Source organism: Lonchura striata, chromosome 7 (assembly GCF_050655825.1).
Source record: "Lonchura striata isolate lonStrDom1 chromosome 7, ASM5065582v1, whole genome shotgun sequence".
Classification (NCBI taxonomy): domain Eukaryota; kingdom Metazoa; phylum Chordata; class Aves; order Passeriformes; family Estrildidae; genus Lonchura; species Lonchura striata.
Window position 1 is genome coordinate 16,599,890 of NC_140709.1, and position 19,859 is coordinate 16,619,748.

The 19,859-nt window shown below is 37.1% G+C and overlaps 1 protein-coding gene across 9 annotated transcripts in view; it reads right to left on the reverse strand.

Annotated features, from left to right (window-relative positions):
- Nucleotides 1-19,859, reverse strand: part of RBMS1 (RNA binding motif single stranded interacting protein 1) — a 142,041-nt gene that overhangs the window by 21,454 nt on the left and 100,728 nt on the right. For all 9 annotated transcript variants that reach the window (XM_021526280.4, XM_021526281.4, XM_085585056.1 and 6 more), the window contains exons 3-6: nucleotides 19,328-19,386; nucleotides 16,439-16,530; nucleotides 4,439-4,596; nucleotides 1,242-1,321 (exon numbers count right to left, since the gene is read on the reverse strand). In XM_021526280.4, coding sequence (XP_021381955.1) covers nucleotides 1,242-1,321; nucleotides 4,439-4,596; nucleotides 16,439-16,530; nucleotides 19,328-19,386 — 389 coding nt within the window. The remainder of the gene's footprint in view (nucleotides 1-1,241; nucleotides 1,322-4,438; nucleotides 4,597-16,438; nucleotides 16,531-19,327; nucleotides 19,387-19,859) is intronic.

Sequence of the window (19,859 nt, forward strand, 5' to 3'; positions counted from 1 at the left end):
CTGTTTACATAGTCTGTAACATTTTTACTAAATGTAACAAGGAAAAATTATATTAAGTAACAAATGCAACAAGGTGCTTAAATTTACCAAAGCTTTGTAACAAAGTTTTAACTAAATAACAATATCAGCAATTAATCCCTGTGGAAAGGGTCTGTGAAAGCAAGGTTAGGGAAGTCAAAACACTGCATTAGATTAGTTTTGCTGAAGGGAGTGGTTTCCTCTGCTCTGAAGCATTTTCCATCCTTACAGCAGCACAGACTGCCTCAAACTGGAGCAATCTTTCAGGGATGAGGCATGTTTGGAGTTTTACTAAACAAGCCACATTCTTGTCTGCCTGCCGAGGGCTACTTTCCTCCTCCTCTGTGACAGGGCCTGGTTGCACAGAACATTTCACCAGTGGGATAAAGGCAGCTTCAGCAACCACATCAACACTGTAATTTTTAAAATTCCCACTTGTGTATCTCAATAAAATGCCTACTGAAAGCTGCCTGGAATGTCAGGCATGTGTTCTTTCCTTCTTTATTGTCCTCTTTACTTTCTATTTTACTCAGCATTGAATTTCCTCTCCTCATTTTTCAGTATTCATGGAATATACATTTTGTCTCTTAGAAACAATGCTGACAAAGCAGACAAACAGATGAGGAACTCGGTGTGACAAGAAAATTGTACTAAGCCTTCTCTGAATTCTGCCTTGCACAATATTTCTAGAAGCAGCATTCTATGCTGACCTCCCTCCATTTTCCTGAAGGACTTTAAAACCTGACTTGAGAGTTGCAGCTCCCCAGTGAATGATCATGCCAGGCACTGCTGCAGATTCCATTTTTCTTCTAAGCAATTTTTTCTTTGAAAATGCTTCCAAAAAATCATCAACAGATTACAAAACCAGCCCATTTTTGCCTCTGAAAAAAGCCCTGTCCATGGAAAAGCAGCCAAATTCTGTTCTGATAGATATTTGTTTCCTCACTTCAACTGGGATTACGTGTAAATTTGTACGTAGCTGGCAACTTAGCTGCTTGTTTCTCTGCTAGGAGAGAATGCTACTAGATTCTTAGAAAAGGTTTACAACAGAAAAGTGATATACTGTGTTCCAAGCAAGCACTACAGCCATCCAAAAAGACATAGTTTAATTTTAATAAGCTTGCCTCTAAATGAGAAGCCAGATACAACAATCAGTGTAACAGGCTTCCACCATGTAAGCACTAACCCATTCATACATCTTGTAAGAAATATATGCAACATACCAGAAACTCCTGCTGGTGTCTTTATGAATTTTCCATTAAAATGAGCAATCACTGCTTCACATTTTTCTGTTGACTCCATCCTTTGAAAATAAAGAATAATTTACATAAATTAAACACTCAACCAGATTCCCATGTTTGTGATTTTTTTTTTTTTTAAGCATATTTCTTGCTTTTTCTCAAATCAAATTTCTTGCTTTTCCCCTCTTCACTGCTCTGGCTTGCTTTCTCATGTGTGAACAATGGAGAAGAAGTTTTCTAAGAACATATAATTTCAGAAGGTAAAGCCAAACTCAATTAACATTTTATGCACTCTGAGACCAAAGTCAGTGCCAAACTGAAAATAATACTCTTATTTACTCAGAAATTATATTGTCAGTGTCCAAGCTGCCTCAAGTACCTCTCTTGTCTTGAAAGAAGCAGAAGGACTGACTCACTATCATTCATAGCTGAATCCTTAGTGCCCATGCTGCATGCAGCAAAGGTTAATGCCACTCTTAAGAGAGGGTTCAGAGCTGTCTGTACAGTTTAAGGGTAATAAACTCAAATATAAACCTGCCTGACTGCATGACCCAAACTGACTTGGCAGCTTTTAGCTTACATACATCATCTCCACTAAATGATGCACCTGGCTCTTATTTAATTGTCTCCAAGTTCCAAACAGGAGGCAATACCAGCATAGCTGTGATGGCTACTGAGAATGTATCCAAAATCTTGAGCAGTTTGTGCACTTATGCTGTCAGATCTAGACTCAGCAGGCTGGGCAGAGGGAGGAGAGCTCCTGCTGGCCTGAGAAGGGCTCACCTGCAGCGAGGATGTGCCAGCCCCGACTGTCACCTTGGACTCAGTCACACTGAACGACTCAGATGTGCAATTACAACAAAATATATTTTAAAATAACTGATTTTGCAGCTGCCTGCAAGATGATGTTTGGTTAATGTCAAACAGATAATTTCTTTTTATTTGCTCATTAAGTTCTGTAATTCATATCCACAAATTAGGCCAATGGCCTCAGCAGCAAACAACCAGGACTAAAAATCCCTAAGTCTTGGCACCTTTTTAATTCTGACATCCTTTCTGCACAGGCTGACAAAATACAAGCATAGATAACAACCAATATTACCAAAAAGCCAGACTGAACAAGAGGTTTTTCCTAATGATTCCAAAAATATCTCCTAGAGAATTTTCTGAAGTTCTGGATTATTGGATCTGCATCAAAGAAATCTAATTTTTTTTGTCTCACATGAAACAAACAATATAATTTAGTTTCAGACTCAAGTCTGGACTTGATAAAATACATTACTCCCAATTAACCTAATAAAAGTTTCCCAAAGGCAAGAAATTAAAATATTTATTTAATGGCTACAGGTTCTTGGAAAATTTTAACTTTCAGTAATTATCCAAGAATTTTCCAATACAAGAAAAATGTTCCCCTTGTAGAAGGAAAGAAGTTCTAATTAGATAGAGATGTAATACTTATCCTAGAACTTATGTATCCTATATTTATGTATATAAATAAACACATAAAAAAATAACTTCACTTATGTATATATAATGGAGAAACTATTGAGAAAGTACTTTAAAACTATTCTATTTTAATTTCTTCAATACAAGTGAGATTTTGGATACACACAAGTCACATGTCATTTTAACTTTTGCATATGATTTCAGAACACTTCTAGTTACATTAGAAAAAATATATCCTACCATATTTCCTACCATACCACTGATTCAAGGTAGAGGTGATAAACAAGTTTAGGAAGAAGAGACTGAATGAATTCAAAATGGCAACTGAATTTTATAGTGGGTGTTAGTGGATTTTACCCTTCACAGTACCAAAAAGTGAAAGCTACATATAAAACACACATATATATTAATTAAATTAAAATGCCCAGTTAATTTTGTCCCAAAAATATTACAAACACTTGTTTATTTTTTTAAAGGGGGCAAGAAGAAATTTTAGCAAAGCCCAAATTTGCTAGTTTTCCCCTTTTAAATAATGAATAGTGTTCTATTATTTCTAATTTTGTTCCTTTGTTATACCTTCTTGAAACTTGATAGTTTGACAAGCATATGAAGTGTGGGGGTCAGGAGGCCGGTGGGAGGAGAGATTAAAAAAAAAAGAAAAATAAAAATCACAGTGCTATGAACTATCTCCCAGCCAACTCATAGGAAAAACAACCCCTAAAAATTTTGGCCACATCAGGGGATAAATTTGTTCAGTTCTTTTCTGTGCACTAATTTTAGATTCTGATATTTGTTCAAATACAGAGCTATTGTAATATTGGCTGAACATATGAATTACTAAAATTTGATTTCACAGAGATTTTATAACATGTTTTGAGAATCCCAATTCTTTGCTTGAAGCATGTTTTTATTTCTGATAAAAGAAACCTTCAATTTAAAGCCTCAAAATTTTGATTGTTATACTAGGTTTAAAGCAGGACTTACATAAATAAAAGCATCACAGAAAAGACTGTGATTAATAGATCTCAGAAAAAATAACTAAATTAACTAGAGAAAAAGTAGACTCATATGGACATAATATTTAAGACGTATTTACTAATTTATGGAAAATATTTGTTCCTGTTGATTTGGGTGAGATATTTGACTTAGCACACAAATATTTTAAGATGAGATTTACTCTAAGTGAATAAAAATATTTTCTTTCCCAGCTGACATCATGTTAATGAGCCTGAAAATTCAAAGGGCTGATGTTCAAAGGGCAATGATGAGTTCATTTTCTCCAAGGAACTAATGAAGAAAAACAAAAAAAAAGGTGTGGGGGTGGGGAAGAATTGGTTCTTCCTTCTGGTCTGCTGCTTGGGATTCAAAATTCACAAGCCAGAAGTCAGGAGAAGTCTCTGCAAAGCATCATGTAACCCTTGCTTACTGGCTCAGAGATAGAGGAGGAAGGAGAAGTACAGAAAAGAGAAGGAAGTGGTTTAGAGTGAATTCTTACTCTAGATAATTGTCCAGTAAGAGCAACAAATTTAGATTTAGCTATCTAAGCAAGAAGAGACACAGCTCTACCAAAGGAAGAATTAACAAAACCCTGCTGGATAACCCCATTTCAATCTTCCTTCTCTTTACCAACTTTATAATTTTCAGGAATTTCTACCTTTTCCACCTATTCTTTCTCGCCTTTTTAATCAAAACAAGGAAAAAGGCTGCCAGCATGGCTAAGAGCACCGAGGTACCTCGCGAAGCCAACGCCACGGCTTGTCCCACTCGAGTCCCGCAGTATCCTGGTGGAGATAACCTGCCCAAAGGGCTTCAGCATGTTCTCGAGCTCCTGCTCATCCATTGACAGAGGCAGATTGGAAATGTACAAGTTAGTTGGGTCTTGTTCTTGTTGCTGAAAGAGAATTAAAATCAATTGTTATTGTTGTTGCCACTGTCATTTTGAATTTAAAAACAACAATTGCATATGACTTCTGGTGCAGATTTTTACTTATCAGGCCCTTTGTAAAGGCTGTTCTTTCCTAGTATTTGTGACCTCCATCTTCTGCCACTGCCTGTAGCATTCCTGAGAAAGTTCCCTTTCTCCTATTACTGCTGACACTGACATTTTTAAGTAGAGATAAAGGTGAATAATTAACTAGTTTATAGTCCATGTTAAAACTCCATGTTTCAAATTTTTCTGAAAGGAAAAAAAAAGTAAAAATTAGGTAAAGGAAAGAAATTAGCAGACAAGAATTGCAAGAGTGGTGGAAAGCACTAAGAAAGCCTGATGTAGATTAAGAAGAGAAAAGATTGGGATGACAAGCAGAAAATCATATGAGGAAAAAATGAGAAAATGGATTTAAGAGTATGTATATTGCCATAATGATACCAAAATAGAGTGATATAGAACCAAGTGGGACACTGTCGTTGCCTTCCACACATGAGCATTTTTGACTTTTCACCAAACTTTTACATTATACATTCAGACAATACAAAAGTCTTCCAAAAACTTCCTCTAGAAACAGACAAAATAAGAGAGGAGGGGCAACCAGGAGATGGGCAATTAGGGAGGAGACAAATGCAGCCACGCCACATCTTTGCCATTCCCCTGATCTTAGACTACTCACTACTTTGTGTTATCTATGTATGTGCCATGAAATGACACCTCAAAGAAACCTTTTTGTTGAAATTGATGATTTCCAGTGATTGTCTACAGATTTCCCAGCTGTGGCAAGGGAGCATCTCTTTCATGCTGGTGATCACTGCCCATGCTCTGAACTGAAGCACGCTCTTGATCTACACAGATGGATATGACATAGTCCTTAAAGTTGTGCAGAACTTCGATGTCACCACTGTTACCCTGGTACAAATTTAAGTCATTGCATGATGCCTACATTCAGTAGAACCTTTCTGGCATAAGCAGTGATATGATCTGAAATCAATTTTATTTATATACATACACAATTTTCATAGAACCACAGAATGGGTAAGGTTGGAAAGGACCATGCACAGGATTGTGTTCAGACAGTTCTTGGATATCTCCAGTGAGGGACCCTCCACAGTTTCTCTGGGCAATCTATTCCAGTGCTCAGGCACTACAATAAAAAAGCTCATCCTCATTTGCAGGTGGAACTCACTGTGCATCAGTTTCTGCCCATTGTCCCAACATATTTATTGGTCCCAACATATTTGAAGGCATAGTCCACAATGTATTTTCCTTCTGTACAAGAGGGCTGACTGGCTTGCAGGGTAGATTGAATCAAACCAGACAACAAAAACAAAACTATACAAAAACTCAACACTTGCCTCTTGCCATTGAAGCATTTCTTATAGTGATTATATTGGATGGATGGAGATATCCTCTCATGCAAAATAGCATCAGTTTGTCCTTAAGCTCCCTTTATCTTAATAATATCTCAGTACTTTTAGTAGCATATTGCATAATTTTTTTAACTCACCATCCTGGATATCACCTCTCAGTTTGGGTTAGTTTTTCTAGGAGAAGGCAAAAATAAAAACAAACAACCCAAAACAAACAAACAAAAAAAAAAAAACTAATGAAAATTAAAAATGGAGAAGCAAATTCTAGGCTGAAATATCTTTACTTATTTGCATTTTTACCCCAAGCCTCACATTCAGTTCCAAAAAGTTAATGTTCTGAAGTTTTCCAAAAAGGTTTTTAAAGAAATTGGAATAAAAGACCTATAGGAGGGAAATGTTCTTCTATTCCATCCTCCTGATGTGCATGCCTCTGCCACTGGTATGACTGTAATTCCTAGCCACACCAAAATCCCACATACCTTACAAAGCAATCTTTTCCAGCTCCCAGGTGTTACCCCCTCATTGGCCCCTTTATGGTCCATTACAAATGGCATTTGATTACCCTGTATTTTTCTTTTGTTACCTAGTAGAGACATCTCCCTTCCAAAATAACACTGAATCTATACAGTGCACAGACAAGTTTGGGGTTCAAATTATCTTAACATAGGATGTCTAAATTCTTTTTCATATTAGAAAACTCAACAGAAGGAGAAGACAAGAAAATGGATTCACTGTGAGGCCATAGCTGCCATTAATATTAATTACTGGGCAGCATTACAGTAGTTACATCTTCACATTCAGCTCAAATTTCCTCAGGCAGGAATGTGAGATGAACAGCTTTCACAGGGTTAGAACTGGTTTGTTACTTAGATAGCATTAGGCAATTTTGTTTTGCACCTTGAGATGTGCAGGCTTAACTTCCTTCTTTAATGAGCTATATTAGCAAAAGCTTTAAAGAAGGTTTCAGGCATTGGCATTACAAAATTGCACTTGTAGCCATAGCAAGATTTTCTGAAATTCCAAATAGTATTTGAAAGGAATAGTTTTGAATTTTTTACTCTTTATTATAGGCTGTAAAATATATTGCAGGCAAAAATTCTAAAACTCCCCTAAATAATCTAAAACAGTATATCAGCTAGAAAGTCAGACTCTTTGCATATTTTTATTTAATTTCCTAGTGTTTTTTATTCTGGAATAACAGAAAGTAAAAAAGTATTCTCATTAAAGTCTAACATTTGAAAAAATAAAAAAGGCCCCATTTTGTTCACAGTAGGAGCAGTGTAATTTGCATGCAAAAACCAAAAAACAAAAGAACAAAAACCAACCAACCAACCAAAAGACTACATTCTGAATCACCCAACAGAGAAAGAAATTCAGACAAGTGCAGAAACTCAGAGAAACCTGTTCAGGTAAGTGGGCAGAGCTCACTCCCTTTCTTTCGGGCTCCTGTCGCAGCCCAGGGCTCACCAGACTCCCCCATTATCCTGGCACTGTATTCAGGATGAGACCATGAACTTTCCCTGCCAAAGGGGCACAAAGATCTGATGCCATTCACTGCACATGCTGGGCACTAGATGCTTGTACTTATCCACCTACCAGAGAAAACTTCCTGCCATAGGATCATGTAACACTGCTGCTAGGGAAGGCAGTGCTGCACTTTGGAAGGAGATTAGCAACTTCTCCACTAACCCACATTACAAAGCTCTTGGGGAAAAAAGAGAAAATGAAGTGCATCTGAGGAAATTGTTCTAAGGAAATTGTTTTCTTTGAACAGAAAGCATTTTGTGATGGAAAAATTTTACTTGTGGCCCATGAAACAATCTGGATTTTGCATTATTAATTATTAGGTTTTGGTGAGGTACATGCTGAATGACAGACTGGAAACGACTTCTGTTTTCCTGACCCCATCTCCACATCAGTCTAGTTCAGCCTGAATACTCCCAGTGATTCAGTTACTTCTGATTTGATTCTTTGATGGAACACACAGACCACAGCAAACAAAGAGAAGTTTGAAGACACTTCTACACATGTCCATACCTAGAACTGGTGAAGATGGAAGGCAAATGAGGGAAACAAAAAGCAAAGAAGCTGCCAGCAGATGAGGATGTCTTGCAAAAATCCTGGAATACAACTTGAAATTTCTTCCATCTGTAATTCTTCCAGCAAAATAGTTGAAATGCCAACAAACACATTCCACAGTGCATTAAGGTGGTATCTGCACTGCAGGTGCAAACCCACGGCCACCCTGGGGAACAGCAGCAGTTCAGCTATAAAGATAAATCACAGAACCAGAGAATATCTCCAGTTGGAAGGGACCCATAAAGATCACCAAGTCCAACTAGGTCAGGACAGATTAATTTAATCCACTTCTTCACTTTTCAAGAAAAGAAAGAGACTGCCACTGGTTCACAAAAGGGCTCACTTACAATACTCATTTGCAACCCCTACTACTGTTGGCATAGATGCAAAACAAGACTGAACTTCTTCTAGAGTGTATTTGGAATTTTATACAGTTTGACAGTGGAAGACATACCAATTAATGTGCAAAACACTTCCTCTCTTCCTGTGAATAACTTATTTCACTAATACAGCTTCTGTCATGTCCAGAAGGCTATTAAACTTAGAAACAGATATTTGGGTACATTTTGGAAGATTGCAAGCAGCAAGTTAGCTCCTTCGCCTTGGAACACATTGGGTTTCCAAGCTGACTTCCAAATAGTAGCCACAACTAGGATTTGCCTTCCATCTCTGTGTTGTCTTACACAGAAGGTGCTGTACAAACAATGTTTGCCTTTATACAAGATTTTGTCATGGCAAATGGTTACAGGTTAACAGTTAAAACTCAAAGTTATGAGAAAGACAAACAATTTAAGTCGTCCCTCTATCTCTCTGGCAAGCAGGAGTTTAATACTTTAAGTTTTGTGAATTTTTTCATTACCCAAACTTGTCTCACCATTGCTTAATTCACAGTGTTATTACTATTCTATGTTAAAAGAGAAAAATAATTCCTTTGATACCTGAATTTTTAATTCCCCTTCTGGAATTAAGGGGAAAAAAAAAGTTAAACCAATAAAAATACCTTCCAGCATAACTCAGCTCAAACCCTGCCTATACACTGTAATTATTCTTAGGATTTAAAGTAGGTGTTCCTCTGCTTAAAATCCATTGAATTGTATAAGCCACTTTCCCCTTATATACCTTAAATCTCTTGAAATTATTTGCATTATTTTACGGAAATGATCAAAAATATTTACTAAAGTCAGTGCCTAATTTTGGGAAGCAAGCCTCCATTAACATATAATCTACTGAGTATTTTGTTTTCATTCTATACAGTTTAGGAAAACTGCTTAATTTGAGTGTCTTCATAGCTCATGCAGGGTTTTCCTTAGTTAACAGAACCTTCAGCAGATCCTGAAAGATGCTGAAATTGCTCAGCATTTTCAGATTATGGGCAACGTCAGGGAATCTGTGGGCTACTGTAAGTATCCGTATTATTGAGGAAACTAGCAAGTCTTGTTTTTAGCAATGTAAGTCATCAAGTTTCTATCAGTCTTTTCTCTCCAAACACCTTCAGCTGTGTCTCCAGAAGTTCTCTACCAGAACATAACAATATAAAGATGGAGAACAGAGCTCCTGCAGAGTAACATGCTGCTTTTTCCCAAAGAGCTCCCAAAGATCACAAGATACAGCATCCCTTATAACAGGGATATTTAATTAATATTAAATCCCTTATAACAGGGATATTTAATTAATATTTATTTCTGAAGAAAGAGGTGATCAGGATTCCTACATAATGTGAAGTGCTCTATGATCATCTGAAAGAAATTAATAAAAACCTCCCTGTGCGTGTGGAATTGTTCCTAAATTGCAAGAAAGAAACTTGGCAAAACGCAAGGACATCTGTTTTCTGTTGCTCTGTGTAAGGTCAGAGTGAACAGACAGCCATTCAGAAACATGTGACTAGGCACTGCTCACAGCAAGGAAGATCCTCTGCCTGATAGCGAAGGGATTAAATGCTTGTCTGCCTTCCTATAGATACTACTTCAAAATTTACAATTGGCCAGTGTCTCACTGAAATATGTTTGTTTTAGCCACAGTTTTAATGCTGTCTAACCACAGACTGTTAACCACACAATTCAGGGAGAAATCACTACCATAATCTCCACTTGTTCTCCAAAACTGCATATGATTAATACACTAAACATTTAAATTTATTTTTACAGGCATATCTGTATTAAGAAGAAGAATTTAACTACAACAAGCATTGTGATCAATCTATCTCTTCGTAATACATTCCTTTATTTTGCAGTGATTTTGCTTTCTCTTTGCTAGAAGGGCAGGAAGGTGCTCCCCGAGAGCCCTGAATGAGCCCACCACAGCTCAAAAGAAGGCACCAGACGCTTGTCAGAACAAGCCACAGCACAGCTTAGAAACTGACATAAGACTTTTGTGGGTTGAAGCTCTTTACTCAAGGTAAGTGTTTGTTAACTGTCTATTTTTGCAGTTCCTGAAGTGATAGTCATGTGGCTCCCAAGTAAGCAAAATTTGGCTTACCTTCAATTTATTTTATAATGATTTTTAAGAACTTTTACAATTATAAGGAAAAAAAATTATTATATTTATCTAAAATCTGTTACAGTAAGATTTAATACTATTACCTACAAAAAGTAGTATAAACTAGGTAAAAAGAAAACTGTTTAAGACAGTTGCTAAAAAGTGCTGTAGAAATCTGTTTGAGTTAGCTCCAGTTTGCCTGTCATCTGTTCTTTGGCATTCAGAAGCCCAGATGCAGAACAAAAAAATTGCAACATACCTACTTCTCCACTTAGATTAAGTGCACTAGCTACCATGGTAACCTAAACTATTTTTCTTACTTTGCTCTGTAGGAATGAAAACTGATTTAATTCTCCTGAAGGTTGTCACACTGAAGACATGTACTATAAGCAATACATTACTGAACCTCAAAAAAGTTAGCTGTTTCTCATTTTTGCTCATTTAAAACCATGTTCTTCATCAGCAACATAAAGGAAGAGCTGCCTTCAATACATTATGCCTATTAGATGTGGAAAAGCCTTGATTTCTGCTACAGAGATGAGGACAAGCAGCTAAGCAGCTTTTCCGTCCCTAAGTTCACACTTTATATGATGTGACAATTCCTCTTTTCCAAACACACTTGGGAAAAAAGTCACCTAGATTAAGTTTAAGGTGTAAGAGCTTAGGAAAGAAAGATAAAGCTACCTGCACATGGAGAGTACATCACAATTCTGCCTTAGTAACCATGAGTGAAAAATATTAAGATTGCAAATTCAGGTCATCTCTGCACTCGAGAGGATCAACATGAACTCCGACAATGGGCTCATATTAATCATAGAGCTAATACCCACTCCCACGTTACAAGCTTCAGAATTTGCTCTGATGTTTTGAAGGTCTGCAGTCCACTCCAGAAAACACAAATTGTGTCTTAAGAATGGTGGAAATCAGTATGTGATGGGAGACCATCCTTTACATTGTCAGCACATTGTTATTCTGACACAATTCAAATAAGAAACAATTGTTAAGATGGCCCTATTTTTTTGCACAAGCTTAAAATACTTGAAAGTATTTAGTGATAAATTGATGTGAGAGCTAATAAAAATAAGCAGGACCACACTTCATTGTGTCAGCGGAAGCGAAGGTTTTAGGGAGGAGGAAATTGTAACATTATAAATCTGAAGTTCTAAGTCCTAAAAATGTGCAACTCTGGGGAAATCTTTGAATGGATAAACAGTGAGTCTTCCCACAAAAATGCACATTAGTACATAGAACAGCATTCCTTGTCTCAAATTAACAAGGCTCACTGACCACAGAAATCTTCCATGTCTGTGGACTACTTTCATGGCTTCTATTGCAAGTAGTATATGCTTTCTAAAGGTTATGCTTCCATAGGAAAAAAACCCCAGGAAAACAGAAACTGGAAAATAATGAAAATCAACCGTTTTAAGTCATACATTATCTTGACTATCTTATAGTGAAGGTGCACATATAGGAGAACTACAAATCTCATGAGGAAAGAGAGAATTGAAGAGACACAAGAAGACAAGGTCTTCAACAAAGTGTAGAGAATCAGGGTCATTGAGTCCATCACAGCTGTGTTGGATTTGGATGGCTTAAACCATTTTAAAGAGAGGACAGTACACTAATTTTCAACACATGGTTGGAGTTCAGTTGTGAGAATGTCCATTAATTCTTCTTGTGTGGTAATTCCTCATGTAGATATAAGCCTTTCACTATTATCTCAGAAATCTGTCAACCTACCAGGAGATGGACAATCTGGTTGTACAAATGTCCCTGCCATGCCAGGAAGGAGTTAACACCCAATGAAGTCTGTGCTGGCAGAACCACACTGGTATTCTAGCTGGCTTGTGCAGCTCTACATTGCTGTCAGTATAATTTAGATATTCTCTTGCTGACTTTATCTGGGCTAGAAATACAATGATTCTCTTCCTGTTGTATGTTTGCTAGTCAGAAAGATGAGAAGATGGGTTTTAGTAACTATCTTACTTAGTAGCTCTTTTTTACCTTTTATATTTATACATTAGTTTGCACCCAGAAAGTAAGAATTAGTCAACTTTCCATTTGAAACAGTTGCTTCAGAAGCTACAGGTGAATTCAGTTACCACCATTTGATGAGACAGAACTTGGTCCGAGCAGTGAATCGGATGCTTTATGTTAACCTCAAAGTCAAAAGCCTATGAGAACTTAGGTGTCTGGTATCTCCATAGCATTTATACCTCACCACTTCTAAAACATCCTTACAAAGTATCAGTATTTTAAATCTCCATTCTAAATACCAATATATAGCTGATTTTCTGAGTGCATCTATCTTCCTATACACAAAGTCCCTTTTTGCCTGCTCTGTAGAAACCTAGAATTATCTCACTTTTACTTGTGGTGTTGTGGGAAGAGAAGACGGCTCTCAGAAGAATCACTGACAGCAACCACAACTTTTCTAACAAACGAAATGGTCAGAACTTTTCAATACTATTACTAATTTTACCTAAGACAGGTCTATGAAATCACAGCTTTTGAACTTATGATTCTTGGTTTATAATCACTCCTCTAGGAGCAAGAACATAAACTAAGAAAAGAAATTTTGATAAATTAAAATGAATCAGAATAAAAATTGGACATCCAGTAGTTACAAACTAGTTTAGAAATAACACTACTCTTGTAAGACATGTATTTGATCTCTTGAGTAAGAGCTAACCTACTGGTTTGTACTGGTGGGTCCTGAAACACATTGGTTATCAGTAGAGCTCACATCATCTGATCCCCTTCCACAGCCACTTACACGCCCTGAAAAAGATGAACTTACCACTAGCAATACTCAAGTGGAAAAGAGGAGAAGGGCAAGAGCTTGTTAAATCCATTTTAAATTTCCATCCAAAACCTACTCCCATCCCCTGGCTATGCAATTATCATACTATGTGAGGTCTTAGCCACATTTTCTGGCCAAAAGGAAACATCAGAAACATTTGTTTCAGCAGTGACCAGAAGACACTGGTAACCAGCACAAAGCAAAACTCTTTCCAGGCTTTGTCTTAGTCAAAGGTTCCCAATTCAGATCTCAGAAAAAGCAGAATAGCTAAAGATACGGTATTTCATGAGCAATGGACTGACACAGGGTTCCATTATTGTGGCATCTCCTGAGTGGTGGCCACTTCTCCACCAACAGTGACCCCTGGAACAGATCTGGCAGGGTTTGGGCTGAAGTCATATCTTGGGTCCTGGGCCTTCCCACTCTGCTCAGCAGTAGCAAAACAGAGCAAGTGGGATTTTTCTCAACTCAGATCAACTTGGAAGCAGACTGCCAAATACAGTATGATTTTACCCCATGGGTAGGAAAATAATAATAATAATCATCATCATAGCCATAATCATAATGTAATTCACTACTTAATATTTTTTAAAATAACATAACTGTAATTTGAAGTTACCGCTACAAAACAACAAAAATTTTAATATATAAAAATTTTAACCGCTTCCACTAAAGTAGGATTTGCAGATGAACTTGCTGACATGAGTAGTTTTTATCTCACTGACCTAGAGCTACAGCAGGACACTGCAAAAAGGACTTTATGGCAGAGTCAGTATGTGGCTTCAGCAAGAACATTTTCCCCCCTGTTCAGCTGCTGTGTGTCAGGAACCATGTCTGGGGGGATGAGAGCACTGAGGAGCTGTGCTGCTCCTCACACCCTGGGCACAGAGTAATTACAACACTTTCCCATGGATAAATCACCCCACAGGCATGGGATTTCCTCTTTAAAACTGCAGCAGCTGTGGTGGTCAGCAAGGAAATCGATTGCCCAGACAAGCAGGAAACTCCTCAAATCCTTCTCTGTGCCACTCAGGCTTAAGCCTGAAGCAGTGTCACTGCAGGACCACCACCCCATGGCACAGGTGGTCACATGCAAAAGGATAAAATACTAAACACACAAACACAAACTTTTATAGTGCCTTGCATGTGAAGGGTGTGATTTACATATCTTGCCAAAGCAACTCTGACTGGCCATTCCCAATCTGGAGCATCTAAGCAGAGTTAGGATTTTTCAGACAAAAGGAGAGCAGCATTGCCCAGGGGGGGAAAAAAAATCCAATGGCTCAAAACAGACAAAAATCAAAACACTCAAATTCATAGTCACTAGTGACTGTGTGTTGTGGTACTGTTCATTGTGCTGGTTTTGGGGTTGGTCTTTTTAATAACTCAAACACTCTCTCTGCAGGAGAAGCAGAGAGAGTGTTTGAGTTAAGCAGCAGAACAAGTTTTGCTGGAGTGCAAACCTCATAGTTACAGGTTTCCCACAGGTCATCAAGCTTGACACAGGGTCAGAAAAATATCCAAAACTGTAGAATATTTTGGTGCACATTATTTCATTAATGTTAACAAGAAGAAATATTACCGATCTTGCAACTGTCAGAGGAAATGAATCAGAAATATATACTATAAAAAAGATTAAGAAACTATTCATTAGGTTACTATATTAAATATTAGACCTTCTCCATGTACTCAAGAAAACAATTAAATCAGACATCAAAGTTCATTAAGAAAATGAATTCACATTACTTCAAAATCTCTTTTTGCCTCTCCTATCTAGATACCATAATCATAAGATGGCAAACTGAACTTTGAAAAATCTGGGGCATATTTTCAAGTAATCACCTAAAACCTAAATATTAAATAAATGGTCTTTGTTAAGCATACATAAAACCTTATAAAAGGAAAACAAACCCAAGTGTTTTCCAGTAAGCATGTATATTTGTGTCATGGCTGTAATGAAACACGCATTAAGTATGAAACATATGGTTTCCATTTTGTTGCCCTGGAATCCATCCAAAGACATTTATGTTGTTAGCTTAACTGTTCTCTTTAGCTGAGAAGCTGTGGAAAATATCTCATCTGAAAAAAATCTGTACCTAGTGGATAACTATAAAAGATTTGTTAGATTTCTATCAGACTACTTTACTAAATAAGCCTCTGAGATTACTAGATTTTAGGTTTTTTAAATTAGTATATAATTTTCAAACTAAAAATAAATTTCCTTTAAGAGGTACCAGAATTCTATCAAAAGATTATACTGGTAATATTTTCTTTAGTTAACAAATTTGTAGATGTGTTTATGGCTCTCTTTTTGAACCAGGCCATCTGACCCAACAAGAATGCATGACAGTATCATTACTAAAGTATCATCTAACTAACTTCATAAAAGAGCACTGAAGATCACATCTGGCTAATAAGCTGGTTCAGAGGCAATATTCGTTTAAAATTGGAAAAAAGAAGATAGCTCTCATTCTGCTATTTTTTAATAATTCCTAGGTTTGCCCTGATGCAAAAGTAGGTCAGCTAAGAGCTGGCTAAGAATTTTAAAGCATCTATCATGAATGCTCAGATTCAAATTTTACTTATATTAGCTGAAAATATACTAGAAGGGCTGAAACAAAGTTCAAAGGTTAAATTTTACCACAATATACTTAAAAATTAATCCCTAAATCACAAGGCTTCTAACCTCACTATAAAACAGACAATCTATTGAACTTTTTGTACCTTTGTGCTGTAAACCAATTCATTAAGCCTGCTGTAGTTTTTACAAACCATTGAGAAACTTTTGTTTGATGAAGCCAATGGAAAAGACTATTATGAATAAATTGATAAATGCAATGAGATCAGTTTGGAGACTTTACAGTTTAATGCTTCTTTATTTAATTAGTTTAGATTATTTGGGATATGGCAGACAAAATTGTCCATTTTATTACCATAATAATCACGTGGCTTGAGGACTGTGCTCTCTGTAAAGGGCCCTGCAGCTGGAAACTCCACACTGCCCTTGCTGTGCCACTGTACAAGCTTGTTCACCTTCATAACCCATTGCAAGAATTTGCTGGTTATTTTAACTTACCTTTGCCATCTGTGCTTGGACTCCACTGGCCTTTAAAGCAGAAACTGCCTTCTGAGCAGCTGCTGGGCTGTCAAAGTCAACAAAACCGTAACCTGAAAGAGAAAACATCATTTTGTTAACAAGACAGCAACAGCTTATAAACAAACACTTCACAGCCAACAGTCGTGCTACTGGCATGGTTATTTAATACAATTTTCTTGTTGAAGAGGGACAATTTGAACTCCAGGTCTTCCTGCAGTGTCCCCCACCAAAAAAACCTAGCAAAGCTCTTGAACCTTGAACTGGTGGGGATCTGCCCTAGTGGAACAAGTCCATTTCCATGTCCACGCATTATGAGAATTTTGGTCAAACTGCTCACAGGCAGTACAGTGCTTTGCTTTGTATTACCTGGTATGTAATTTTGAACAGCAGATTATTTCAGAGATCACCAAATGCAGCATCATCTGTTAATTTTTCTGAAGTAAATTCTTATTGCAGTTTGAAAAAATGACAAGTAAGTCTGTAAGTTACTTTTTGTTTATTCAAAATTGGGAGAGGAATTTAATTTAAAATACACATATCCACCCAATTTTTGGTAAATTACTTATCTCACTGTATATACATAGAAGACAGTTAATTTTAAAACTGAGTGAAAACCCATCTTCAGTGAAACCAAATGGTTTTTCCTATTATTGAAAGAATGTGAAAGGCTGTCCTGAAAACATTTCCTATGCCATATAATGCAATCTTTAAATATTAAAATAAGCTCAACATCAATTGAAACAAATTACATATATTTGCAATAACCTCTTTTCTTATTCTGAACAAGACCATGTAACTGATGGATTCCAGGATGTCTAAATTGCAATATACCTTGGCCTTACCAGACACTGATCTTACAGGCTGGGATTTTTAATCCAGCCTGGGAATTGGAGGCTCAAGGCTCACCAAGAGGCAGTCAGAGTTTGGAAGCTACTTCTACTAGATGTTATTGCAAACCTCATTCTGCATTTTTCAATCCCCCTTGTTTCCAGTTTGCTGCCCAAGTATTAATAAAATCCCTTTCTAGACTTAAAGCTGGGGAAAAAGAAAACAAACAAAAAAACTAACAATGAAACAACCTCTGGAGCAGTAGAAAATGTAAATATTTCTTCAAAATATATTACAATCCTCTTACAATATATCTATACTGAGAAAAGGCTGTCTAATGTTATAAGAGAACAAGCTTTAAAGCTCTTAACTCACAACAAACAACTCAAGCATCCCTGTACATCAGTGCAAGCTTATTTATGCTGCCAAGAAGCTGAAGAAAGCAGCATATTGTTTTGTGTAACACGTGGTGGTGTGGATTGTTAAATCCTGACATAAAACAAAGGGAACCAGTTCATATCAAGTTTTGTGCTGCCAAGGCAAGACTAACTTCCTTACCCCAAACCAGCTCTCCACACCCACGGCAGCCTGGGTTATCACCAACACGCTGCAGGGTGTAATAGAAAGTTACATACTGACACCAAGCATGCCATCAAAGCTGCCTTTGCCACCTTCCAGATGACACAGAAACTCAACTGCTCGCTGTTCCAGTTAGTTTAAACCCCATGGTGTGTTTTTTTGGCAAAAACCAGAGATGCTGTCAATCTTTTGGTTAAATTCCAGTCAGATATTTGCATTCTGCCTACTTATGTTCCTGTTGCAATTTCAGCGACACGCAGTGAGCTTCCCCGAAGCCTCACCTTGCAGTGTATTGTCACAACAGGCTGCTAATTTAAATCATTGAGATTTAAGTTCTGTTTTGAAAAAGTCATCTTAAACCTCTTAAAGAATTAATGTGAGAATTTCTGTATCTCTGAAAGAACTACTGAAGACTTCAGGAACTGACAGAATGGACAGACTAAATCAGGTAAGTGCAATCATAGGCATTAACTAATCAAAGTAATTGAAAAGGGTATCTCCTCTTTTCTAGTCACAATGACAACTGCATACAAGCTAGGAAAAAATTTTCTAGAAATTTCAGTTTCTGAACTGTCAGTGCCTCTTTAACTTGCTTAAGATGGGGAGTTGAGGATCTATGTCCCTGCACTGCTTCCAAGTTCTGCACAAAAGCTTTGTCTTAATTAATGATGAACTCTCCTCCCTCTGCCTCTCAGCTTTCTGCTCGTTCATGGGCATTATGCTTATTAAAACTGCTCAATCAGCTGACTTAATATTTCAATTTGCTTAGAAATTAACCTCTTAACTGTAAAAAATTAAAGTCTGAAATCTGGTATTTCAGTGTCTGCTACTACACCTTCTCCCACCACAAACATGCTGGGATCCAAATCGCTGCTGTTGCAGTGAGTGATGAGAATCCATGAACTGATATGTTCAGCTTATCTAGAGGAGTCCTAATTTTTTTTCCAGCTGCAATTACTTCATTGAAAATGAACCCTCTCTTTGCTCCCAATACATTCAATAGAACATAACAAAACACAATTAGAGTACTAGAACATGTAATTAAGTGCTGCTTCAAGCTACACTAATCAATGGAGCTTATTTCCACAATGTATAATTTTTTAAGATGCTTAGTTTAGTTGAATGGTCATCTGCAAGCTTCCCTAGTTTCTCCAGGCAAAAGGGGAAAAGCTGCTTTTAACCCCATTTTTGTTTTTAAAATAGAGGCAAGATGCCAGCCAGCACTGTGCATGTCAGCTTCGCTCTGGCTTGGCTGCACCACTGACACCGGCTGGCTGCCAGCTCCACTGGAGGCAAATGCATTGAATACACCAACCACCAGCAAGAATAAAACTCGTTTAGGAGCAAGAATGGGGGAAAAAAAACCCAAACCAAACCAACAAAGGTAAAATGAACTTAAAATACAACATTAACACATTTTATAGAATCAGGGGAGCAGAGTATAAAGAAAAATATACATACCTTTGCATTTGTTTGTAGTCTTGTCCAAAATAGCCTTTGTGGATACAATTTTCCCATACCTAAAATATATTACACATGTGTAAGGAAAATGAGAAAAGAACATCCTATTATAACAAACACACAAATCACTTTATTATATCCTAGTACCCTTTACTCTATGCAAAATGAAACTATTTATATAGACTATAATTATGGAATGCAAACTCATACACAGATGGAAGTGACAAAAACCAACAATTTCAAGTACGATCTTGTTCTTTATTCCCAGTGGCACCACAGAATAAGCCAGCAAAGAGTGCTTTATAGAAAAGAATCCCATGCAGTTAAAAACCTGGTACGTGTAAGACAGCATGTTATAGATATAAGCTGTGACTCTCCCAGTATATAGACCAGATAGAGCAGACCAGTTGCCTTGTCAGTGCTAGGCTTCCTGGCTGGCACAGTATGGAAAAGGAAAAAAACAAAAAAAAAAAAAAAGAGAGAGAGAAAAACCCAGCAAAACCCCGACTGACAAGCACAAAAATATTTCATC